A 26,648-nucleotide genomic window follows, 5' to 3' on the forward strand; every position below is an offset into this window, starting at 1 on the left:
TAGGGTAAGTTATGCTGACCTGCTGTTCTCTAGGATACTTGTTCATAAACCCCCCCTACAATACATAAATAACCATCCCAGAATTTGCACAACAGCTCTGTTGGTTTGTGTATGGAATAACGCTCCCAGAGTTAACTAAAAGTTGGTCACAACATGGAGAGTAGTAAGGAAAGAGTGCGATTGAACCCAGATATAGTATCTTCAGAAGAACTACACTGATGGCTGGAGCAAGACTTCCTTTTGCTGGTGCCTTCCTAATTAAAAGGAAAAAGAGAGGGAAATGAGTGAGCCAATCTCAGACGCGGCCGGGATTCAAAGGGCTCTGGGCTGCCCGCAGCCGCAGGGAGCTTTGAGCCCTTTAAATCTCAGACACGGCCGGGATTCAAAGGGCTCTGGGCTGCCCGCAGCCGCGGGCAGCCCAGAGTCCTTTCAATCCCAGCCGTGGAAGCCCGTGCGGTCCAGCACGGCGCACTGGCTCTTGCTGGTACGCCGGACCGGACCGGCTTACTTTCACCTCTAGTCCAAGCCCCTTCTCACCTTGTGCTAGGAGGAGAAGTGCTGGTTTCTCTTTGAAGTATACCCAGAGGAGATACAACATCAACTCTTCTGAAGGAAAACCACCAGTTCCCAGCAGAAGCATCCAAGTTGTATTAAAAAAATTAATTTAGAAACCCAGATTGGCTTAAGGCTCTCAATTCAGATTTTTAATGTTGGGTCCATCTGTACCAGTAGTGGCATGTCAAGGCCCATTATTCTATTACACAATATTGCCCTGATCATGTTATAAGTTTGGTCTTGCATGCATAGACAGAACCACACACAGAATAAAAACTATTTCAGATGTGCTCTATAAATGATATGCCTATATAAATGTAAATAGTTAACAGGTAAGATGCCAGTAGATGGCACTGAAGAATAAGTAGCATAGTTCCTGCTTTCAGTAGATCAATAAAGCTTGTCGTTGTGTACTGCAAATTACTTCTGTGCAGCTCTTGACATGGAGTTCTTAACAAAAACCGTGTTATGAAACCACTTCATCCCTGGGACCAGATTCAGTAGTGCTTCATTCCTGGGTTAGCTTTGTTCTTTAATTCTAGGCAGTGTTAGGGGTCTGCTCAGTTCTTGGTATAATTCAGAGCAGCCACAGGGCTGTTGTAATGTGCCCTTGCTTTTAGCAGTCCTTGATAGGCTATTACATCAATCCAGAATAGCCAGAGTGCATTGACTTCAATGGGGCTACTCATGTGAGTAAGGTTATATACTTGCTTAAATTGGGAATAATTCATATTTTCAATGCTGTATGTTTCCAATAGGAAGTGTTAGTTGAAAAATGGGCTATTGGGCCACAAAGCACAACTGAAAAGGCAGCCAGGTTCATGGAGATATAGAAAGAGGGGGAAGAGGTCCCACTAATCCAGAGAAACTAAAAGGAGAAAAATGAATTATATCAATTTTACAATTAATATAATGAGAATTGTAGTGAGAGGATTGTTATACCCTTTCTCTTGCTATTTTATCTCATACTTCTATATGAACTACACTTCATAGTGGAAGGATACATGGTCTGAAATTGTTTTAAAACCAAAGAGCTCTGCGCTAGTAGCAATAAGTTACACAGATGCTTATTATTGGTGCATGTCTTGGGTGGCTGAAGGCATGAGAGGGAATGCACCAACCGCTATTAATGCACACCCTCTTCTTGCTTATTGATGTAGCCCAGACTCTGCCACTCTTCCATACCCACAAGTAGTCACATTTTCTCCCATGGGACTACACATGGAGAAAGGCATGGCTCAACCTAAGCAAGGCTGACAGAATCTGGCCCCCAGTGTTGCAATGATATGCTCATTCTGTTCTGAATTGGAGCAGGGAAATCTGAGAGGAAGTCTCTGTGATCGCTGATGGGTTCAATTACAAGTGAAGCTAAAGAAGTTTATTTTCACTCCCCATTAATGAAAGATTAGAAGGATGGCATTTATATTTCAGCATACAAAATAAGATTACATATAGTTCGCTTGTAGTAGGTTAAAGGATGGTGCAGCATTGCAGGTGGAAAGTGAATCACAATGGACGTAATCACTCTAGAAAGTAATATGACTGATTTGGGGACTGTGATGGGGTATATAATCTATCCCACACTGGACAACCAGGGGTTAAGAAGCTGCTCTGGTCTCAGCCACCTGCAAGCATTAAAAGGCTGGAGGAGGAGCTTAAAAGTGGAGCAGGGCAGGTGGCTTGTTGGCAGACCAGGGAAGAGAACAGACGTGCAACCCTCAGCTCCTGAGGAAAGGGCTAACTGATGTCAGGAGCTTCCCCGACAACCACCGCCTGAGGGCCGCTCCCTCAGGAAAGAGAGGATCAGACTAGGGTGACCGGATGACAAGAATAAAATATTGAGACACATTGGGGGTGGGCAGCCACAGGCTCACAGCCCCCACCCCACTAGAGCCACGGGGGAAGGAGGATACCCAGCCTGAGGAAGCTGCAGGTTGGGGGCACATGGCCCCGGCTCCGGGAGCAGCCCCGCCGCAGGTTGGGGGTGCATGGCCCCAGCCCCCACCACAAGCACACAGCCCTGGCTCCTGCCTGCAGCCCCGCCGTGGGCGCAGGGTCCCAGCTGCAGCCCCACCGCTTACCTGGGGGACGGTTCCCACCAACTGGGAAGCACCTGGTAGGTTCCTCTGGCTCCTAGGGTCAGCATTGGCCAGCGGGATCTCCACTCCACATGCTGCGCCTGCCACAAGCACTGGCTCCAGCTGCCATTGGCTGGAAGCTGTGGGAGTGGGACTTACCTGAGGGCGTGAGTAGCACATAGTGCCTCAGGGTCAGGGGCAGCTGGGGGTGGGGGGTGGAGGGTCTGCCCCCTGTCCGCGCCTGCAGCTCCCAATGGCCATGATGGAGCCAGTGCTTGTGAAAGGTGCAGCATGCAGAGACCACCCCCAGCCGCCCCTGTGCCTAGGGGCTGCTGGGTCCTGCTGCCCGCCGTTTCCTGGGAGCTGCCCCAAATCAGCACCGTTGGGACCCCAGGTGAGCGCTCACCAGTGTACTCCTCCAGTCCCAAGCCAAAATATCGGGACAAATGGTGTCCTGACCGTACATCGGTCGGGACACAGGGCAAACAACTAAATATTGTCCTGATTTTATCGGGATGTCTGGTCACCCTAGACCAGACCCTGAGACCCCCTGAGAGGGAGGCATTCCCCTCTCTTACTAACTCAGTTTGTTCTAATTTTCCTTGGGGTTTTTTTGTTAACAGACTACTCTGGAAGGGTAGAGACTTGGAAATGATCTGGCCAGAGGGCCAACTCACAAGTAAGAAGCAGGCCTCCGCAGAGGTGGAGCAGCCTCCAGCAGGAGACCCCAGTGGAAGGAGAGCTGCTATGCCAGGGGTGAGCAAACTTTTTGGCCTGAGGGCCACATCGGGTTTTGTAAATTGTGTGGAGGGCCGGTTGGGGGAGGGGGTTGTGGCCCAGCCCCCACCTCCTATCTGTCTCCCCCCAGACTCCTGCCCCATCCACACACCCGGCGTGTCCCCTGACCTCTGGATCCCCCCACCCCATCCAACCCCCCCTCTCATTCCTGACTGCCGCCCCTGGAGCCCCTGCCCCCATTCAACCCCCTGTCCCCTCCCCCCAACAGCCCCGACCCCTATCCACACCCCTGACCACTTCCCGAACTCCCCTGCCTTCTATCCAACCCCCCCTTGCTCCGTGCCTCCTTACCTTGCTGCCTGGAGCACTGGTGGCTGGCAGCACTACATCTGCTCCACCTGGCTGGAGCCAGCCACACTGCTGCCACCACCACGCAGCACAGAGCACCGGGTCAGGCCGGGCTCTGCAGCTGTGCTGCCCCAGGAGCTCACAGCCCCGCCTCCCAGAGCATTGCGCTGGCAGCGCAGCAAGCGAGCTGAGGCTGCAGGGGAGGGGGAACAGCAAGGGAGGGGCTGGGGGTGAGCATCCCTGGCCAGGAACTCGGGGGCCGGGCCGGATGTGGCCTGCGGGCCATAGTTTGCCCACCTCTGTGCTACGCCATGCCCAACCACGAGCAGGCGCCAGATGTGAGTTGACCCCTTCACAGGGACTCAGCCGCTTTGCCCTTAAATCTGGTTATAAAGGAGAGATGGGCTCAAGTTTCAGAATTTTGAATCTAGATTTTGGACACCCCAAAGTCTGAGGGAGTTCAGGTCCTAGTGGGTTTGTTCTTGCCATTATGAAGTTGGAGGTCATTTGCCAAATTCACATCCTGATCTAGGTACATATTTTAACCCACCCACAAGGTGCTTGGAGATGGTTCTTTGGTGCAGCATTATACAAGTGCTCTGCAAATTCATTTACATGTCCACAAGTGAAATAGAAGTTTCAGCTTGGAATAGCCAAAAAGGAAGGGAGTTTAAAACAAGACATGTTTTCCCTCAGCGTGGTTGTAATTGAGACATGCAAGGATAAAATAAAGAATAATAAATCACCCACATTCTGAAGAGAAAAAGAACTAGGTCAGAGAGAAGTACAACACGAGATGAGTAACTGAACAAAGTGAGGAACGTGGGAGAAAAACCCAAACAGGCATGCATATACTTGGCAGAAGAGGAAGAATATTAGTGTAAAGGGAACAACTCTGGCCAAGTCCAGAAAAGAGCTACTATTGTCATCTGCCTAGAAATGAACTTGCCAGTCAATCAGAACTGTTGGCCTGAAAATTTCAAACAATGGGGGCCAGATTCTGCTCTGTTACACCAGTGTAAATCTCAGAAAATCCCCACTGAGAGCAATGTGTACACTAGATTTACACTGATGTAACTGAGGGCAGAACCTAGCCCAGGAACTTTTTCTTTCCCCATCCTGAACTAGTCACCTTAACAGCACATACAGTACTGCCTTTTAATAGATGTGCTTGTTGTAGGCAAAATATAGCCAAATGGTAGGAAATTGCCTATTGGAGAGCTAGGATTAGCAATAGTAATTCAATAACTTAAGTGCAATTTTCATTTAATTTTCATTCTTCTTTCTATAATCCTGGGCCTCAGTTGTCTTTGTCTGGTGTCAGGTAGCAAAAATAATGTTCATGAATTTCTTTAGCTAAGTATCCTTGAAGAATGTGATTTGTGCTGGAGAACAAATTTTGTATGTGTGTACATTTGGTTTTCTCCAATTAAAGTTTTGAGCAATACCCTCCCTTTCTGTACAAAAACACATGGAAATGATACATTTAATGCCAAATATCCATGCTGGTGATGGTACAGCAACTATGCTGCATTCTTTCCTTGAGAGAGAAGGATTAGCGGTGCTATAGCCAGGGTCAGAAAACCTCAAACCTCTGCAAATCCCAAGGATCCAAACAATCCTGACCCTCACCCAACAGAATTTGGGTCACCTGTGCTGAATGCTTACTCGCTCTATTGCTGTCTTCTGCATCCCCTCCCATGGCAGTCACTGAGCTACCATTGGGCTCTGATCTGCAACTACACACTACTCTCAATAAGGGAGGTAGAAACAATGGATCAGAAGCTAATGCTACAGGAGTCTCTGTGAAATTCCAGAAGGAAAGTTGTCAGGGGAGATTATTCCTATTCTGGATAGGAATAATTTGTCAAAAGGAGACAGGAGATGCTTTGCAATGGGCTGTTGCTGGCCAGAATAAAGGCCAAAAACAAACTTTTGCAGCACTGGTACATGTCCAAATGGTGCTGTCCCATGATTTGGTCCTAAATTTTGTTGACTATTCAAAAAATGAGGAAACATGATATAAAACAACCCCAGTGCTTTCTAAATGTGTTTGCTAAAATACTTACAAACTAGTCAGTATAATTTCTCTGGAACAGAGTGCCACCTGCTGGGGAGTGAGAGCGCTAATCAATTCCAATCAGCATTAGAACTGCAAAATCAGTGCAGAGCTTGCTGCTCATTGTATGGAAGCAGCTACAGTCCTGGTGGCAATCTCTGTGATATTTAGTGTCTTGTCTTTTAGCGAGAAAAAGAGGAAATAATATAGATCTCCTGGAGTATTATTCATGTCACATACTGTGTGATTTATATTGTCCCTCACAATGAATCATACCAGAGATGCTGTGTTGAGGAGGTGGTTAGCTGAGAGAATTAGCTCAGAGCATGATAGGAAGTAGCTATGGCCACTCAGTGCTACTAATCCAAGCTCTCTGTGTATTTCGAGTGTTGGTTTGCAGCATGGCTGCTCTCGCTTGAGCTAGGCTAACAAGAGGAGTTAACTTGAGCTAACGGTTGCTTGCAGTGAAGACAAGACTGTAATCTTGCTATGTATTTGGGGGGAGGTGAGTAAGTGCTGGGCTGAGGAGATCACTCTTTCTCCACAGTTGTTCTGGGGTAAGAGGACAAGGGCATCCATGCTCCAGGGGACTCTGTCTCTCTCCCAGCTGACAGCTAGCACTAACGGACAAGAATGCTGGGGAAGGGGAGACCCATGCCCTTATTGCAAAGCTGGTACAGTACTGCCATGCGCACTTGCTCACCTGATGTCATTCCCAAGGCTTCAGGAGGCAAGGTTTAGCAGAAGCATAGAGGCAACACAAACGGTGCCCTTTGAACTGAACTACTGGGTCTGGTTCATGGTTATTGCTGAATTGTGCAGTGCATTGTTGTCTTTGGCAATGGGCACTCCAATTACTTAAACAGACGAATAATTTTAAAAGCGTAGAGCTATGGCCATGAGACAGTGTTAATATGCTCTGTGGTGACACCTACTGGTAGATTTCCCCTACATACCGTAGATAAGAAGGGGGGTGCGGGAAGAGAGTTGCTGTTATTGTTCCCCCTTTGGCCTGAGCAGTCAGCCAATATTCAGGGCCTTGCAAGATTGTTTTCATTAGGATGAGAAATTTATTATATGAATCAGGTATATTCTTGGTGTAAACTTGTTAATTTTCAAAATATGTACACAGCATCCTGTTTCCCTGAACATGGTAGAAACAAACAACAACAGCAGGCAGTTTCCTTGCTCAGAAATACCCAAGTCTGCCACTCCAGCAAGCATTGTGCCCAAGAAGCCCTGGGCGTTGTCTTCCTCTCAGGGTCATGCTCACAGCTCCTTCTCCTCTCTTTCTGTCTCCAATCCATGCAGGCTGCAACCAGTACTCTAGTCCCTGTGTCCAGAAGCGGCAGAAGGCTCCCCGGACCGCCCCTTCCCCCCGAGGCCCCGCCCCTGTGCTGCCCCCTTCACCCTGAGGTCCTGCCCCTCCTCCACCCCTTCCCCCCAAGGCCTTGCCCCTCCACCGCCCCAAAGCCCTACCCCTCTACCGGCCCTTGCCCCTGAGGCCCCACTCCTCCTCTGCCCCTTCCCTCTGAGGCCCCACCCTTCCACTGCCCCTTCTCCCAAGGCCCCGCTCTCGTGCTGCCCCTGCTCCGCCCCTTCTCCCCGTGCGCTGTCTTCATGCCTCCTCTTCTTCCCAAGACCCTGCACCCCGCTCACTCCTCTCCGCCCCTTCCCCTGTGTTGCTCGCCCTTATGGCTGGTAAAAAAAAAAAAAAAAAGGGAGGGCATGTTAACAGAATACACTTTAACACTAAACAGGGAATAAAATGAGTTTGAAGCAGACTCATATATGTATATGCTCCTGTCTAAGTTAAATCTTCCTATTAAACAGATGAGCCCCTACAACTGTCAACTGTGGTCACTGAAGGAGGTAAACATCTTGCCTATAGAGACACTGATTTGCTTGCAGTTCATTCTAGAGCAGGTTATCTTTCCTTTGGGGTTTGTATTTTTTTTTTAACATGGTGAAAAATGAACCTTTCAAGATGCAGAAAATTGGCCTTACCTAGCCTTACTTGGTTTCCATTCCTGTGATCTCAATATTGCACCCACAAATCAGAGACCAAGATAAGAAATTGCAGACACATGTAAGCGTGGATACAAATTTGCTCAAAAACCCTGAGGCTAAATTCTGAAGATCTGGCCTTTAATGTGCAATTTTGACAACACTGAATGTTGGCATCTAATTTATAGCAGTTGTTTAAGAACTTTTCTGAATTCTAAAGAAACATCTATGGTGTAAATAAACATCTACAGAGCGAGTTGATGAATGATTTCTTCAAAAGTTATGTTCCATTCTCTACACTTACCAGTGCAGAAGTAAGAAGGAAAGAGTTGGCAGTATTACATAACCATTTACTGTTAAACCCCAAAGCAAACTAGCTTCATCCTCTTTGTAACCATTCTTTTTTGTATCAAGGGCCCAATCCACCTTCCACTGAAGTAAATGGAAAGATTCAGGTTGACTTCATTGGGAGTTAGATCAGGTTTCAAATAATCATTTACATAATTCAATAAATAAATAAATGAATAGCATTTTAAATCTTTATATATAAATATATGCACATACACATACACACGTATTTTTCCAAGAGAGAGATTTAAACTTTATTTTGAAATGATTTCTAAGTTCAAATAAGTTTTAAAATGTGTTTCATTCCTATGAATTTACTTGTGTTTTATTCACACCTGGTATATTTAAAGCATCTTCCATTTATAAGAAGGGTATAAAAAGCTCAGCAGTTTCTTATAAAAAAATTTTTTTTTTCCAAAACATGCATTATTAAATTGTGGCATTCGATAGAACCTCCTGAGATAGATACCAAAAACAGGTGTCATAAATATTTATAAAAAAAATCTACGCATTGTTCTGAGTCTTCATTCTGATCATTTCATAAAGTGTTTGTATTCTGCTAGTAGGCTTTCTTGAAAGACTTTTTAGCATTGCATATGCTGCATTGTTACAATCGTTACAACTTTTCACTTTTACTGCCTTGTACTCAAATAGACTACTACTATAAGAACACACAAACATAACACCTGCCATACTGAGTCAGACCATGGTCTATGTTACCCAGTATCGTGTCTCCAACAGTTGCCCATACCACAACCTCAGAGGGGAATGTACAGAACAGGGCAATTATGGAGTTTTCCACTCCTGGATTCTGATAGTCAGAGGTTAGGGTTGCCCCAAACATGGTATTGCATCCCTGACCATCTTGGCTAAGACCATTGATGACCCATCCTCCGTGAACATATCCAGTTCTTTTTCTGAGCCCAGTTATACTTTTGGCCATCACAACATTCCATGGCAATGAGCAATCTGGGTTAGATGTGTGTTGTGTGAAAACATACTTCCTCTCATTTGTATTAAACCTGTTGTCTATTCATTCCATCGGGTGACCCCTGGGCTTTGTATTGTGTGAAAGGGTCAATAACACTTCTCTGTTCACTTTCTCCATTCATGATTTTATAGACCTCTATCACATTCCCCTTTAGTCATCTCTTTTCTAGGTTGACCAGCCCTAATCTTTTTAGTTTCTCCTCAGTGGAAGTAGTTCCATCCCCTGGATCATATTTGTTGCTCTTTTCTGAACCTTTTCCATTATATCCTTTTTTAAATGGGGCGACCAGAATTGGACACAGTATTCAAGGTGTGGACACACCATGGATTTATATAGTGGTATTATGATATTTTCTGTCCCTTTCCTAATAGTTCCTAACATACGGTTAGCCTTTTTGGCTGCTGTTTTTGTTTTGTTTTGTGTTTTAAATGTGTGGGTGAAGCAATTTGGTTAATTAAAACCAGTGTTCTAAGTGAGGATTGAATTCACTACCTCAGCTGGTCTCTAGTCAGCACTGCTCTATAAGTACCATGCGCTAACCCATTGTGTGACAGGAGCACCCATTGAGCAGAAGTTTTCAGAGAACTATTTATGATGACTCCAAGATCTCTTTCTTGGATCCCAATGGCTAATTTAGACCCCTTTGTTTTGTATGTATAGCTTGGATTATTTTTTCCAATGTGCATTACTTTGCACTTGTCAGCATTGAATTTAATTTGCCATTTTGTTGACTGATGACCCAGTTTTGTGGAATCCCTTTGTAATGCCTCGCAGCCTGCTTTGGACTTAATGATCTTGAATAATTTTGTATTGTCTGCAAACTTTGCCACTTCACTGTTCACCCCCGTTTTCCAGATCATTAATGTATATGTTGAACAGCACAGTTCCCAGTACAGATTAATACTATTCATAGTTGTCACTTTAGGTAGTACTTTGTTTGGCTCTCTCCTCCTCCCTTGGCTCCTTCAGGGTATGTCTTCCCTGAAGAGTTTAAATCAGGTGATTGGGCATCTGTGTCTGAGCACCCGGGTTAGCCTGGCCTCGGCAGGCTCAGGGGGCAGCGGCGGCAGGCGCGCGGGGGGGCGGGGGGCGGCAGGGGGGGCAGGGGGGCTGCAGTCTGGTCTGCGGGCTGCTGTCCCCGCGCCGGCCCGGACGGGGAGCCCGGACCGGGGACCTGCTCGGTTCGCTGCGGCCGGCTGGCTCGCTCGCTCGGCGGCCCGAGGCATGACCGGCAGGCTCAGGAGCGCCCGCCGACCGCGCGCGCGCCCCGCGCCGCGCGGGAGGTCCAGGAGAGCTGAGCCAGCCGGACAGCCCAGCCAGTGCAAGTCATGCCCGCGCAGGTCCGCTGCCCCCGCGCGGGGGCGGCATGATTGCTTGGGGCGGCCAAATTTGTAGAGCCGCCCCTGCCTGGCCTGGTAGTGAGCAGCCACACTGCACCGCCCTGCTTGAATTACTATGTGTCCTCACTGGTGCTGCGCTTTCCCATGGGTGTGTCATTAGAACTTCTGGCAGCATAGCCCAGGACTTTTAGCACCGTCTTCGGGAGTCCCAGAGGGTTCTGTCCTTGGCTCCCTCTAGACATAGTTCTTGGGTGACCTCATCTGCTCAAATCAGTTCAGTCATTCTCATTTTGCTAGGACTCTCCAGTGTATTTCTCCACGCTGGAATTGTGTCTGTGTTCAGTCTTACCTTTGTGATTCTTTCTGCAGTTGCCATCTTGGATGGCTTGTTATCAACTGAAGATCAGCATTTCTGCCTCTGTATTGCTACTGTTCTCCACTGCTGAAAACTTTCATCCTTTTGGCAACCCATTCACATGACACTAGGGTAATCTTCTACCCTTCCCTCACATCCAGTCCATGACCAAATCTCGCACTTTCTCCCTCCATGATACAATAGTTGACATAGACCTGGTCGAGCTCCCCCTTGTTGAACACACACCAGGCTGCTGTGTTTGGATCTGTGCACTAGATCCTTGTGCTTTTCAGCTACCCTAGGTCTGGGTAGGCTCCAGGCACTGTTTCTTTACAGCTGCAGCCATCCATTTGTTCTGCTTGGGCCACAAAGCTCAGTTGTTGATTGTCCTTAGTGATTGGCCCATTTACAGGCAGACCCCCAGGCACCAGTCCCTCACTCCTTGCCACAAGAAGTATGATTCAAGAATACAGTAAAGACCATCACAAGAGTTTTAAACATACAGAGATCACAATCTCAAACAGAATTCAGAGATAAGTCCCCCTGAACCCTCACAATAGCACACAAAAATAGCCCTTCTGCTTTCCTGTTGGCTAAATCATGTACCCTAATTATCTTCAGCCCCAGCCCACTGATTCTCGCTGGTGCTTTCCTGATACCCACATTGCCTCCCTTCAGTCAGCGCAGAATGTTGCCACTAAAACCATCGTCCTTTCCTGTTGTTCAGACCCTGTCATCCCTCTATTTAAATCCCTTTGCTGGCTCCCCATTGCCCTGCACATTAGGTTCAAACTTCTTGTTCTTTCATGAGGGCTGTACCCCCACTCTGACCTTGCCTTCTATCTAATTCCACCACCCCTGAGTTCTGCTAGTTACAACTCCTACCCTTAATTTGCCTCTCTTTAATTACACATCGTCCCTGGGATGCAATGCCCACCCAATCCATATTTGCTAACCTGCCACTCTCTTCTCCCTCACATCCTCCCTAAACAAAGAAATCTCCCACATGCCTTCTTGATCAATTAAAAATATCATTTTAATGGAAGCATCAAGGTGTGCAATGCCAAGACGGAGTAACCGGGTCACTACTTTAACCCGAGCACTTCCTTGCCCCTCCCTCCTCATTTTTTTTTCTGTTACTTTCAATTGTTGTCACACCTACAATTAGGTTGTAAACTTGTTGTCACAGGGTAGGATGACCCCTCTAGGGAAGTGGACTTAGCCCCGACCTGCGACTAATTCGCTGCTTCCTAGCTGGTGAGAGGAAAGGCCAGTGCGCAGCTCACTAAGGGGGAGCTCCTGAGAGGCTCCTGTAGGAGACCCTGGGTCAGGGACAGGATCTGGAAGGGGGTTTGCCTGGCTGGGGATGCCTGCTGCATAGGCAGCAGCGACAACAACTCTGAGGCCAAGTGGCAGGACGTGGTTTACCTGTCGTGATTGATGCTGAACTATGATTGTATTTGAACCATGGATGCATCCTTCAGAACAAAGGAGAAAATACTGACCCTGGTGGGAGCTTCATTGACACACTGGACACCAAAGTGGCCCACTCTCTAATGTGAGTGGGGAAACTGAGGCAGGGCAGATTCTGACACTGGGTTTGGCAAGACCCTATTATATTGGTCTTTTATGTTTATTGTAGAGTGTCAGCACAATTGAGGGGCTGGGGCAAAATATTCTACTTCCTGTTTGCAGTCCTCTTCTTCTGCACAAACTCCATACCTGTGTAACCCAGCAAATTTCAATTCATGCTCTTAACTTTAGGAGGGGAAAATGCAACCAACCCTCACTGCAAAATGAGAGAAAGTCTTATTGTTTTTTTTCATTAAACATAGATGAAAATCCAGGCGATGATTGGAACAAATGAGTTTTGAATAGGACTCCTACGTTTCAAAGACTGAATGTGTTTGAGAGAGATTTTTCCTGGTCAGAATGCTTCATTTAAACTGGTGTTATAAGTTGTATCAGACTCCACAGCACCAAAGTGTTCTGAATTGCTGTTTACAATTTCGACAGCTATTTCTTCCTTCTCCAGCAGAGTCTCTGTCTCCAGGTCAAATGATAAAAGCTGAACAATGTTTGTACCTTCTTGACCTTCTGAAGTTGAATAGCCTTCCTCATTCAGCTCAGCTATATTTTGATGGGCAATTGCTGGAAAAAGTCTGTCACTCTGAAGTCTTTCTTTCAGTTGCTCTTCTTTAGTCTGAAAAATACATTGCTTTGTAATGGGGGGCGGGAGGGGAGTAGGAATAAACTGTATTTGAACACTCACTTTAACAGTTGCTTTTACCTTTCTGTCTGAGTTTAACTGGAATTTTACTCCAACTGATTCAGAATTTGGCCAGTTTGCCCAAAAGAAATAAAATGTCTCTCAAAACCACTGGGTTTTATGTATTTTGCTGCAGAACATGAAAAAATGCTATTCTAGAATTCTCCTTTTTTGTCCCTATCTTCAGCACAATTTTCATACTCTGAAAACCAGAAAGCTTAACAGCCCAGTCCTGCAGACATCTGTTGTTGAGAGGGATGCTCCTTCCTGTGACATTGATGTGCATGTTTTACTAGCATTTATCAGAGATGCAGCCACCACTAGCTCAGATTTTAAATGGGGGGAGTTTTTTAGAAGACAAAACAATCCTATGTAGCAAAATTAAATTACCTTTCTTCTTTCTTCGGCAGAATTTTTAATGTCCTTCATTGTTAAAGCATTCACTTTCTTCTTTTCGATCTTAAGCTTTTCCAGCTTGGCTGGTGGTTTCTTTAGTGGCTTTTCCAGGGCTTCACTCTGTGGAAAGACATTTTAAAAAAATGACAATATCATGAGTGTAGTGGGAGCTGGTGCTGGAAGGAGTTAAATCTCATTCCACTTGTGCTGTGTCCCTTCCTGCCTCTTTGTGCAATAATTAAGTGGTTAACTTGGACATAAAAAAGGCTGGAAGCAGTAACATATTAAAAAACTAAAGACTCAGTTATGCAGCTTACTCCTGTTGGTGATCACTTACTGAAGTGAGTAGTTTCACTGTCGTATCCATATTAGTAAGGACTGTACAATCAGACCCCACGTATTGGGAAGATTAAGCAACTGACACTGAAGAGGCTTATAAAAGATTTTGTTGTAACTTTATAATCACTTAAAAATTGTTTTCAATATGTGCAAATTAGCAGCCCAATCTTGTAGCTATCTATTGCCGAGTGTAGTGGTTGCTGCTGTGACACTGAAGTTATGTTTGACAACCTCAGAGACTGAATTCTGCTGTTTATCCTTATAGGAGGCAGTTGTGCAACCCACACTGCCCTGTCGATCTGTCTCAACCCTCACCTGGTGTGGGCTACCTCCAGGATGAAAGTTCATTCTCCCATGCCTGTTCTCACTGTGACCTCCCCGTTGTCAATAACAGTGGGGTTACTTTGTGATGGGAAAACTGGATGGGGACCAGTTATCCATTTTCCAAACAGATATCAAATTGCAACAAGTTTCTATAACTATTGAATTCAAACTAATAACCTCTGGTGAAAAGCTCTATATTCTGTTACTAGTCCCCTGAGTCATCCAGTCACCAGATTCTATCACAAATAACTCTGCAAGTCAGGCTTCCATGCCAGAAGAATCAAGTAATGCAATTAATATGGAGGATGATTCACTTAATGCGACTGAGGTGGATGAGGAAATCAGTAGGTGACTATAATGGAAGAAATTTGATCTACTGAAGAGACGTTTCGCATGCAAACGACGCACCAAAAACTCATGAATAATGACATGTTCAGTTGTCATCAAAACCTAAAATGGGACAAAATGAAGCTCTGAAAATGGTGGTCTTATCATTAATGAAGAAGGCCATTCTAACAGTGTCCAAAAGTGGAAACACTGGAGTACCAGGACCTGAAACTGGGACAGAGATTGGGTCTGATACTGGGTTTGTGGAGGCCCTGTTAACTTGTCTCTTATTTGTATTGTAGAGTGCCAGCACAGCTGAGGGGCTGGGGCAAAAAATTCCACTTCCTGTTTGCAGCCCTTCTCCTCCCCACAAACTCCATGCCTGTATATCGCAGCAAGTTTCAATTCATACTCTTAGCTTTAGGAGGGGAAAATGCAACCAACCCTCAATGCAAAATGGGAAAAAGTCTTATAGTTTTTTCATTAAACATAGGTGAGAATCCAGGCGATTGAAATAAATGAGATTTGAATAGAACCCCTACGTTTCAAAGGCTGAAAGTGGTTGAGAGAGATTTCTGCTTGTCAGAATGCTTCATTTAAGCTGTTGTTATAAGTTGTATCAGATTCCACAGCACCAAAGTGTTCTGAATTGCTGTTTACAATTTCGACAGCTATTTCTTCTATCCAAACTTAAGTGTGGGGACCATAACAATGGTGAATGTGGAATACATACTCTAACTAAACAGGAAATTCTGACAGCAGAACACTTCCCAACTTGCCCAAATCAGGAAAAAACCCCAAACTTATCTCCCAGTTGGATTCCTCAGTAAGGGGACATCATAATGGGTTTCAAGGAGTCCACAAGTGAATGATGCCAATAATGGACAGAGAGGAAATATTAACATGATTGAGGTGCACAGTCTATTGACAATTAGGAACTTATGATAAGTGGATCAAATACCTGCAATTTGCCCTACTTGAAATCCATAGCTTTCCGGTTAGTTTCTTCTAGCCTCTCTCTTAATGAGGTAGTGTTTATTCCGAAAACAGATTCGGAAAGTGGGTATCTTGCTGTTAATAATTTAGTTATAATAATTTTTAAGTGTTCAGCCTTCCTGTATAAATGGCAAGGATTGGGGGGAAATAGAGGACTATGAATTTTGGACAAAAGTTTAATGCGACTCTTCCTGAAAGAGGAAGAAACCTCTTCATAGATAAACTCAGCTAAACTCCGTCAAAGCACAGGGAGGAAAAACTGTTCTCTCTTAACTCGAGTATTGATTATGGTTATGTTTTTGTATTGAAATGCTGAAACACCATCACCTGGGGGATATATCAACACAGTGCAACTTGGTTATCAGTATTTTAAGTAGCTCTCTTGATTCTATGATTCGTGTTAGAATTCAATTGACTAATTTATATTGCAGCAGAGAGTGTCTCTCTCTGACCTTGTCTACTCTAGATTTATTGCCATAAAATTTCTCATTGTCTCTATCAGTGGTGTAGCTCCACTGGCGGCAGCAATGCTTAGAATACACGGCTATCTAGTCAGTGGGTATTTTAACCACGGGGTCACCTAGACCTGCTTTGTGCAGGGAAAGACAACGTGGTGATTAAAACATTGATGACTCCCAATATTGCTACCCCACAGGCGGAGCTGCATCAATAAGAGCAATATGGGAAATGCTATAAAACAGGGGTGGCCAAACTTACTGACCCTCCGAGCCACATACGACTGTCTTCAGAAGTTCAATAGCTGGGGGGTGCCTGCCAGGGCTTGGGGCTTCAGCCCTTGGGGGGATGCCTGCCAGGCCTCAGGGCCTCAGCCCCCCAAGGGAGGGGGTCTCGCAGCCTCTGCCCTGTGGGAGACATCTGCTGGGGCTCGGGGTCCCCCACAGGGATGAAGACCTGAGCCCCAGCGGGTGTGCCTTGCAGGGCTGAAACCCCGAGACCCTCCGCCCTGCTGGGCAGGCAAAGGCGATGCATGGGAATTTTTGCCAGGGTTTGCTGTCCCTGCTCGCTCACTTGATGCCACCGGGCCCCCTCCCTGCATGGCAGCTGCTGGAACCAGCAAGCTGGGAGCTGCAGTTGTGGGGAGAGGAGGTGGCAAACAGCTGGGAGCTGCAGGGAGAGCCACTGCTTTTGCTGCTGCCTTTCCCCATGAAGCTAAAGCAGTGACCCCAACTTGTAGCTGTTTGCTGCACAGGGAGCTAACACCTGGTAGCTGCAGGGAGGGACCATTGAAGGTAAGACAGGGGTATGCTGGGGTGGGGGCATGACTCAAGATATTTAGGAGGCAACTTTAAATTGTGCCCCCTCCCCCTCAGCTGGCACCGGTCATCTCTGTTAGCCCCACCATCCCGCCACAGGGCAGAAGCCTTGAACTTCCCCTCTGGTAGGCAGAGAATGGGGGGGAGGGTAAAGGGAGGGCTCTGAGAGCCACACTTTAACTGCAAAACAGCCACAGTTTGGCCACCCCTGCTATAAAAGAAAGAAAGCTTAGAGAAGGCCTAAAAGATGTGTAAACTGTTGAGACTAGGCATGTAAGCATAGAAGGGATGGGTTGCTGCTGGGATGGCTCAGTCTTTAATATTTCTGTGCAAAATATTCTTGAAACCAGCTGTGCAAGTCTCTCACAGCGGTGTCTTGTGCATGTGTGTGGTGCACCTCTTTCCTCTCCATCCATGATACTAGCGCTGAATCCAGATTTTGCAAGTGCCCCTTGCATTTGTGCCAGGGCAGCCCAAAACTTCATATCTGAGTACTCCCAAATGTTGAGTGATCAAAATCCAGTTTTAAATCATAGAAATGCACTGCTGGAAGGCACTCTAAGAGGTGAGCTAGCCCATCCCCACCACACTGAGGGAGAACCAAGTATACCTAGACCATCCTTGACTTTGGTTAACCTGTGCTTCAAAACCTCCAATGGTGGGGACTCCACAGCCTCCCTTAGAAGCCTGTTCCAGATCTTAACTATCTTTGTAGTTAGAACATTTTTTCCTAATATCTACCCTAAATCTCCCCTGCTGTAGATTAAGCCCATGACTTCTTGTCCCGCCTTCACTGGACATGGAGGACAATTGATCACTGTCTTCTTTACAACAACCTGTAAGCTATTTGAAGACTATTATCGGATTACGGGTTTGTTACAGAAGTGCGTGGGTGAGGTTCTGTGGCTTGTGATATGTAGGAGGTCAGACTAGATGATCATGATGGTCCCTTCTCTCCTTAAAGTCTTTGAGTCTAGGTCTCTCCTCAGTCCTTTTCTCAAGACTCAACCTTTCCTTATTGCTCAGGTTTTCTAAACCTTCTATTATATGTGTTGCTCTTCTCTAGACTCTATGCAGTTTGTCCACAGCTTTTCTTTAAAGTGTGATCCCCAAAACTGGACACAATACTGCAGTTGAGGCCTCACCAGTGCTGAGTATAGCAAGACAGTTACCTCCTGTGTCTTATATATGACACTCCTATTACTAAACCCCAAAATGATACTAGCCTTTTTCACAACTGTATCACATTATTGACCCATATTCAATTTGTAAACCACTATAAAATCCAGATCCTTTTCAGGAGTACTACCACCTAGCCAGTTATTCCCCATTTTGTAGCTAGGCATTCAATATTTCCTTCCTAAGTGTAGTGCTTTGTACTTGTCTTTGTTGAATTCCATCATGTTGAATTCAGACCAATTTTCCAATTTATCAAGGTCATTTTGAATCTGAATCCTGCCCTTCAATCAAAGTACTTCTAGTGTCTCCCAGCTTGGTGTCATCTATAATTTTTATATGCATACTCTCCACTTCATTATCCAAATCATTAATAAAAATATTGAATGGTATTAGACCCAGTACAGATCCCTGTGGGGCCCCGCTAGATACATCTTCCCAGTTTGATAGCAAACCACTGATAACTGCTTCTTGAGTACGGTTTTTTTAACCAGTTGTGCATCCACTCTGTAGTAATTGAATCTATACCACATTTCCCTAGTTTGATTATGAGAATTTCATGTAAGACTGTGTCTAAAGCTGTACTAAAATCAAGATATATCACATCTTCTGCTTTCCCTCTCTGCCATCCATTAGGCCAGTAACCCTTCTCAAAGAAGGAAATTAATTTGGCTTGGCATGCTTTGTTCTTGACAAATCCATGTTGGCTATTACATATCACCCTATCATCCTCTAGGTGCTTACAAATTGGTTGTTTAATAATTTTTTCCAGTATCTTTCCAGGTATCAAAGCTAGATTGACTGGTCTATAATTCCCTGGGTGGTCTTTGTTCCCATTTTTAAAAGATAGGTACTATATTTGCCCTTCTCCGGCCCTCTGAGATCTCACCTGTCCTCCATGAGTTCTCAAAGATAATCCCTAATGGTTCTGAGATTTTTCAGCTAGTTTCTTAAGTACCCCACGGTGAATTTGATCAGGTTCTGCTGACTTAAATACATCTAACTTACCTAAATATTCTTTAACATGTTCTTTCCTTATTCTAGCTTGTGCTCCTTCCTCCGAGTTGTTAATATTAATTGTGTTAAGTGTTTGGTCACAATTAACCTTTTTAGTGACGACTGAAGCAAAATAGGCATTAAACAGCTCAGCCTTCTTGATGTCATCAGTTATTAGCTCTCCTTTCCCACTAAGCAGTGGACCTACACTTTCCTTCATCTTTCTCTTATTCCTAATGTATTTATAGAATCTCTTCTTATTGCCTTTCATGTCTCCTGCTAGGTGTAACTTATTTTGTCCCTTAACTTTTCTGATTTTGTCCCTACATGCTTGTGCTATTTCTTTGTACTCATCCTTAGCAATTTGTCCATGTTTCCATTTTTTGTAGGATTCATTTTTGATTTGCAGGTAATTAAAGAGCCCCAGATGCAGCCATATTGGTTTCTTATTCTTCTATCTTTCCTTCACAACAGGATAGTTTGCTGCTGTGGTATGATGTTGTGGTTTGGAACCTTCTCTGGTAATACCCCTTTGGGATTATGTTCCCAGTCAGCTACTTTACAGCTACGACGGAGTGGTAGTCTTGGAGTAGATTGCTCTTACAGGATGTAGTGCAGGCCAAGTTCTCCAATGTGACTGAGGAATATTTGATAGTTAACACCCTGGTGACAAATCTGTGTTCCTGCTGTCAGGCTGCTCAGGAAGGAAGCAGACTCAGCTCCAATTTAAAATATTAAGTGATAAGATGGCTAGAAATGAAACCTGCTCCCTCCAATAAAAAATTGATTTAAAAAAAATATCCTTGAGGAAAACAAACAAACGTCAAAGGAGAACAGATAAAGGTTAGCTGAAGTCAATAAAATGGAACATGTAATCTGAATGCTTGAGTAGCTATTAGTATGAAAAAAACAATAGAGCAGACAGCTCTCGGGTTATGAACAAAAAATGCAACCAACTTTAGCCAGAGAGGGGATAAGAGGAATGCAAACCCCATTCAGATATACAAAAACCTGCTCGGGGGTGGGGGTGGGGGGCACTAGGCAAACCTAATCCTTCACACTCCACAGAAACCCTCAACGCAGATTGGAGGGCTGTAGCCGTCCACTCCCCAGCTGCTTGCCGGGGGGAAGAGATGTGCACAGAGCATTCTCTCCTTCCATACCTAGACTTGCAATCCGGATAAGCAAGTACCCAAGTACTTTTTCTTGTACAAAGCTCTAGTTCTTTAATTACACAAGTAGTCAAGACTAGAGCTGTGTGAATGGTTTGCCTCAAACCACAAAACTACTCAAAACTATCCTTGGTTTGGGTTTGAGCTATGTCCATGAACCAGCAGTGGTTTGATCACATTTTGTTTGAATCCACAAACTGTCCATGAGCTTCTTGTGAACTTCCCCTCCCTTACATGTGGATATCCATGAACTTATCTTGAATCTAGTCCCTAGAATAATGTTTGACAGGAAAAAGAAATTGTGCAGGTACAGGGGAAAAAAGCAGCACCATATTTTACTAAAATAAATAGTGATACAGATTTTGTTCAAATCTGGCTTTCATAAAAATGAATTTCATTTTTTAAAATAAATTTTGGATGTGGGATCTGACAGGAATTGTGGATTACTCAGAGACTCAGATATTTCATCCCCAAAATCTTGATTTAGCTGTAACTGTCAACCTCAAATAGTAAAAGACTGAAAGTAGATTATGTCAATTAACTTCTGCCACGTATTTTCTGATTTGAAAAACAATTCAGCAATATTCAATTTCCAGTGAGCATTTCTAACAATGGGCAAGCAGCACAACTCCCCACCTATGGCCAGCATGGGAGTGTGCAAACAAATTAATAGAAGTTGTGGTCAGAGTCTTCTGCATTAAAATAAGCTTCTTAATAGTATATTTCTCTGTCATCCAACTTCTTATTCTAAATCACGTAGGTCCCTCTCTTGAAAGGAGTTTTGTATAGAGCTGCACTAATTGCAATGGGCTCTATGTGGGTGCAGTGAAGGATCAGTATAGAGCTCATTGCATGATCAGGCCTTTAGTAATTGTCTAAGGTTTTGAATGGCATTGATAAGATACTTGCCTTGGCATCTGCTTCTCCATTTCTAAAAGTTGTACTTTGGCTCTTGATTATTCCCTGCATCATTAGCTCCTCAAGGATATCTGATGACTTTTGTCTCTCCCGTTCCTGTAAGTGCATCAGTTTATTGACAAATCCACCACTGAGTAACATGATGTCTTTAAAAAGAAAATGTTTAAAATTATTACTCGCACAGAGCTGAAATCAATTCGCCAATTTAATTTCAATGTCACTTCCAATCCTGTAACTTCTCCATGTATTTATTTACTGAGGGTGCCCAATGCACAAAGCCTTATGCGCCACTTAAACTCTGCATTAAGGTTTTAAGTGCTCTTAAATGAAGTACTGGCTTTGTGCTGGCCGTCTGCATGGGATGAATCCCACACTGTGGCCTCTTAGGTTGACATTCAGGAAAGCATCCCTATTCGGGAAAGCACTTGCATTTGAGGATATGCTGAGGTCCCATGGAAGTCAATATTTACATGCTTTCCTGAACCAGGCCTTAGTGAGTCTTTGTAATTCAGATTTTAAAATATTCATTGAGCCAGTTAGAGAGCTCTACCAATTTTGGATGAGATTAGATTATCCATTAGCAATGAGCTTTCTATAGACCATTGCACTCTATGAAATTGAAACAAAAACCTTTCATATGCTTCCAAGACCTATATTTGGTTGTAAGAAAGTGTACGCCCTTGCGTCTGATTACATTTGTTTTCTGCACTAATTATATGTTTATAAACAGAAATTAAGAATAAAAAATTATTTTGATAACCCTTCTAAGCTGCCGTTAGGTTTCCACACATTAGACATGAATGATAAACAAGGAACAGTTTGTTGCCAAGATAGATCAGGTTTGCAGCCCTTGGTTTGCAATTACACCATCTACATTAGCAAAAGTGAGGGCTTTTGTGAGATGTAGACTTGGACCACATCAGAATGACAGTTGTTTGACATCTGTCACTTTTTCATGAGTGGTGTGAAAATCCGATTGATGTATTTTATTGTGAGAAAACAAGAACAATAAGCCTGTATAGGGTTATTTTTTTTCAGAATATTGAGATCATACCTGCCCAAAGATGACTTTACCAGTCCTCTGTAGCTGTCACCCAAAAATCAGAGGGGGCCAGCCTTCCAACCAGCATCAAAAAATGTGTCAGCAAAAACAGGCTTATGTGCTCACAGACTAAGTGTGCTAAAAGGATATGTACTCTTTCAAGTTAACAAAGGGCCATATTGCGTAACACCCATTTAAAATTAACATTTTCCCAGCAATGAGTTAGCCACTCCCAACTTCCTTTTGAAGACTCTTTGTGAACTGTAATCTCAAAAGTATCATTGGTCTTTTAGTCTCTCTTACTTTATATTTCTACATGAGTGACCCTATGAATAGCTTAGCAATTTTTGGCCAGTAAGTTTGCAGGCACACATGTGCAGGTAAGAAAAATCCTTTGCCTGCATGCTGTTGTATATATGTGAGCATACTCAATAGTGTGTGTGAAAAACAAGCATGCATTTGTGTGTTCAGCAAACTTTCTGGAATGCAGGACCTTGATGTCTTGGGAACATAGATTATATTTTGCTTTTCTGTAACAAAAAATTAGGAAATGTGTATAATGCTCATTATAATAGGCCCCATAAAAGTATTTTAAATATAGCAAGAAAAATGACAAAAGATGTAATCACATTGACATTTTCTCAACATATTTTACTTATTACTGTGATCAAAACTATGATTCATGATGTAAAATATAAAGCAATGTTTAATTGTATGATTTCAACAGAGTGGAGAGAGGGACAAATATGAAGTTAAACATAACCAAACAATGATGTTTATCACAAAATATGACTTAAAAGTATTAGTACTACAATCCATATTTATAAAGCACTCATCCCTCAGAGTATGAATGCTAGTAATAACCCTTTGTGCTTACATAGCATTTTTCTATTGAGGGGCTCCAAGTATTTTCAGTGAGGGCAAATAAAGTTTGCTGTAATGACTTTGACTTACATATTTCCTTAACTGTGTGTGTGTGTGTGTGTGTGTGTGTGAGAGAGAGAGAGTTAGTTAAAAACATGTTACCCCAAAACACAATTTTACCCATTTAGATTTATCAGTCTAGCTCTATATCTTACACAGAATGTTCTCAGGCAAATACAGCTGTTTAATTTTAATGTGGAGGAAATCAAGAGACATGGGAATGGAATTTAAGTTGTTTTTAAAAAGCAGCAAACTCTAGTATTTACTCTAGTATTTATTCCTTGGAAACACTGTTTTATTACACACCTTGCTTGTAACAAAGAACAGTTACTTTAGCCTTTCAGTTTGACTAATTTTGTTTATGAAATTCAAACCATTCTTAGTACTTAGAAGACAGGCAAATACGGGATTTAAACAGCAAAATAAGTGTTTTAATGTGTACCAACATCTGCTGTTAGTTTAGCAACTCTTACCACTGCCAAAGTATCTTAAACTTATACAAGGGTCAAAGCTGAATGTTCCCTTTTGCACTTACACAGTCTGGGGTAGATCCTTAGCTGGTGTAAAAATTTACATAGCTTTATTGCCTTCGCTGGAGCTATGACAGTTTTCACCAGCAGAGGATCTGCCCCTAAATATTTATTTCCGTTTTGTTCCTTAATTTCAATGTGAATTTAGTGCATGTGAAAGGCCAAATTACTCCCCTGCTTAACCACAAAACAGGAACAACACTGGCAGGGTCAATGCCAATATGTCACAACCCTGACTGGGAGTGCGGGGCCTTGTGTAGGAGCGACGTGGGAGTTCATTCTCCATGATCTATTCAACAAGCCTGCCAACCAGGGTGAAAATTACTGGCTATTACGATCGGGAGCATTGAGTCACACAGAGTTAAAACCAGTAATTGGATATTACTTGGGCCGGATTTGAACAACTGATTAGGGAGTGCGGCTCTGCAAATGCTTGGAGTCAATGGGACATTACATTGCACTGTGTGGTAACTGTTTGCACAACTGGCCTCAAAGGGGTGAATGGCTCTGTATCTTCTTCCTTTTGGTTGCTACGAGGTTTTCGGTTGTTTACCTGTGTTTTGCCCGTTGTTTTTTTCTCTGGGAGAAGGTGACCTTTCTGGACCTTCCCCAGGTAAATTTCCCCCACTGAGTTCATCTTCAAGTTTTACTCCACTGTCTAAGGTGCCTTTTGACCCGGTGGACGCATCCCGAAGGGTGGAGCCAGCTGCTCTCTGAGATGGGTCATTATTAGCCTGCGAGAAAAAGAAATAAATACACGAGAAAGACACTTGGGGAAATTTAACCCCATTTATAAGCAGACAGTTCCTACAATAGCTCTATAAAAGCGTCAGGCTTAGAGCGGAGCAGAACACAGCTCTGTGCATCTGTGCTGCTCCCGAAATGTCCTGACAGTGAGCCACATTTTCTCATAGGTTATCAGCTATGGTAATAAAATGAAGAAGAATTTCAAGAACGGAAGCAGTGACCTCACACCTGGCTGTGTCCTTGATCACATTAAAAGGTAAAGTCTTGAAACAATTCTAAATGAAGCTTTGTTTGGAACGATGTAGGAAGATGTGACCACAATAAACATTCAGGAGCCTTAAATAATCACTTACTAAGGATCCCATCTTACATGCCTTCCTCATTCTAAACTCAGTGGCAGCTTTGGGTGCCCAAGGAATGCAGGCTTGGGCCTTAAATGTATTTTATTTTTTATGCTTTTGGTTGTAGTCTCCATGAGCCTTAACTCCGCAATAGCAAGAAGGGCAACAATAGTGTGCTCCATTTTATGCCAATTAAGCACGATCCTTATGCTCCCAGCAAATGGCTCAGGCAGCCCTTGGTTGGGCAAAATTTCTGTGCCCTCTGTTATACTGTGTCCATGACAGTGTGCAGTTGGTACTGACAAAGCTGGTGACAGGGCAATGCCTGCATCTGGACTCTCCCCATTACATGCTGCTTAGAGTTCCACTCTCCTGAACTCATGCCCTTTCTCTTTTTTTAGCAAGAGGATGACACCGGACACATTTGCAACTTCCTTCAATGATTGGACACAAACCCTGTAAAGAAAGTTGCGCACCTGCTGCATACAGAACACACTATTGAACCCATTGAAACGTGACATCAGCTAAAAAAATTTTGCCTGCACGTGGTGGCGAATCCATTGTCCGCTCCCATAGCACAACATAACCTCTCAAAGCAGATGAGCAAATATGCAACATACCATCTTCATGTGCACATGCCACTCCAGAGTGTCCTCAGGCATTGTAATATATAACCTCCTGGGTCAGACTTACCTATACACATGTGATCATTCATCACTGATGTGGGAGGTGCATCTAGAGGGATCTAGCACCCTTAATTAGAGGAGTGAGGGAGAGCATTACAAAAACCTTCCAGTCTCCATAAAGAATTGTTAAAATCAATAAACCCGTATCCACAGACATACAGTGAGCCTGCCTTGTCTGTGCCCCTGCAATGCAGGCTTTTACTAGCTTGGGTGAGCTCTGTGTTAAGGGCTGATATAAAGAGTTGCCCAAAGGAAGCTCTTTCTTTCTACCTACTTATCGACCTACACACCCACTCAGGCTTCTCTTGTAACACCCTGTTCCCCATCTGCTTGGGAAAAGTTGTTACCTGGGTCTTGGCTCCCCACCCATTCGGCAGCTCCTTGACTGATGGCTGCAGCACCTCTGCCCTGCTGGAACTGCAGCAGCCCATGGCAAGACCGTGTCCACCTTCTTCTCTTACTTTGAAGGTCCAGGAGGAGCTCGGCTGTGCATGGTCACTAGGGACTCAGGCAGTTGCCTGGGCCTGTTGCTACAATAAATGACAACACAAAAGGTTTCCTCCTAGAGTTTGGAAGATTGCAGTACACACACATCACCTATGTCCAGGTGATCTCACCTTATGGTGAGAGGGAACCTGGCTTCCCTGTGCCAGCTGCGGGCACTGGAGTGACAGCAGCAAGTTTCTGCAGGTCACACAAGAGGGCAGGATGCCTCCAGGCTTTTTAGAGGGGAAAAAAGACTTTTTCATGTAACTTTTTCCCAAACTGCAATTTCTACCCAGATTCCTCCATCACCTGTGATTGTCCATCGTTTTTAGTAATGGCAAAGGATGCAGAAAATAAAAGCCACCCAACCTAGAATTCCAAGGGTCATATTGTGGGTTATGTTACTGTAACTTGTTGGCAAAACTTCTGCATTTCAGGGAGAGGTAGTGTAGTCCAACAGAAAAGGAGATTAGCGAACACCAAGGATAGAGCTTTCAAATGTATTTGGAAATGCTAAAGAGCCTAATGATTGTTGGTTGTTTCTGTTACCATCCACAGGGTTAAGTAATTTCCAAACGTAAAAGAATACACGGTCCTTGCCTCAAAAAGCTTATATGAGAAAAGGTAACAGAGAAATGGTAGGGAAGAGAAGTACAACATGCAAGTAAAATGATGAAGGTGATAACCTGCTATGTCTTGGTAAAGCAATGTTTTGATAACTCATTGTTTTGTTTGTAAAACAAGTGTATTATCTCCCAATATCCATAAAGTTGCTATAATCAGCCATTTAGTTTCTTTTGAGCACTGAGAATTTGCTCTTTGTTTTTAAAATTTCCTCTTTTTTTTATTTTTTTGGCATATTTTGATCTCTTACTGAGAGCCAGTG

At 44.0% G+C, this 26,648-nt stretch overlaps 1 protein-coding gene across 1 annotated transcript; it reads right to left on the reverse strand.

Moving 5' to 3' along the window:
- Positions 1 to 12,746: 12,746 nt before the first annotated feature.
- STMND1 (stathmin domain containing 1) lies at positions 12,747 to 26,085 on the reverse strand. Its single transcript, XM_039523008.1, has 7 exons — positions 26,072 to 26,085; positions 25,624 to 25,774; positions 24,056 to 24,236; positions 20,998 to 21,152; positions 20,287 to 20,296; positions 13,479 to 13,597; positions 12,747 to 13,022 (listed from the first exon to the last, which is right to left on the reverse strand). Exons 1-7 carry the CDS (start codon positions 26,083 to 26,085, stop codon positions 12,747 to 12,749), a joined length of 906 nt encoding a protein of 301 aa, XP_039378942.1.
- Positions 26,086 to 26,648: the final 563 nt, after the last annotated feature.

The sequence above is a fragment of the Mauremys reevesii genome, linkage group 2 (genome assembly GCF_016161935.1).
Source record: "Mauremys reevesii isolate NIE-2019 linkage group 2, ASM1616193v1, whole genome shotgun sequence".
NCBI lineage: Eukaryota > Metazoa > Chordata > Testudines > Geoemydidae > Mauremys > Mauremys reevesii.

What these genes read in the sequence shown, in the direction of transcription:
- STMND1 (XM_039523008.1), bottom strand. An exon ending in GGTGGGGAGCCAAGACCCAG is followed by an intron (nt 24,237 to 25,623) that starts GTAACAACTTTT and finishes TTTTTCTCGCAG; the next exon opens with GCTAATAATGACCCATCTCA. An exon ending in CTGCCGAAGAAAGAAGAAAG is followed by an intron (nt 13,023 to 13,478) that starts GTAATTTAATTT and finishes TGTATTTTTCAG; the next exon opens with ACTAAAGAAGAGCAACTGAA.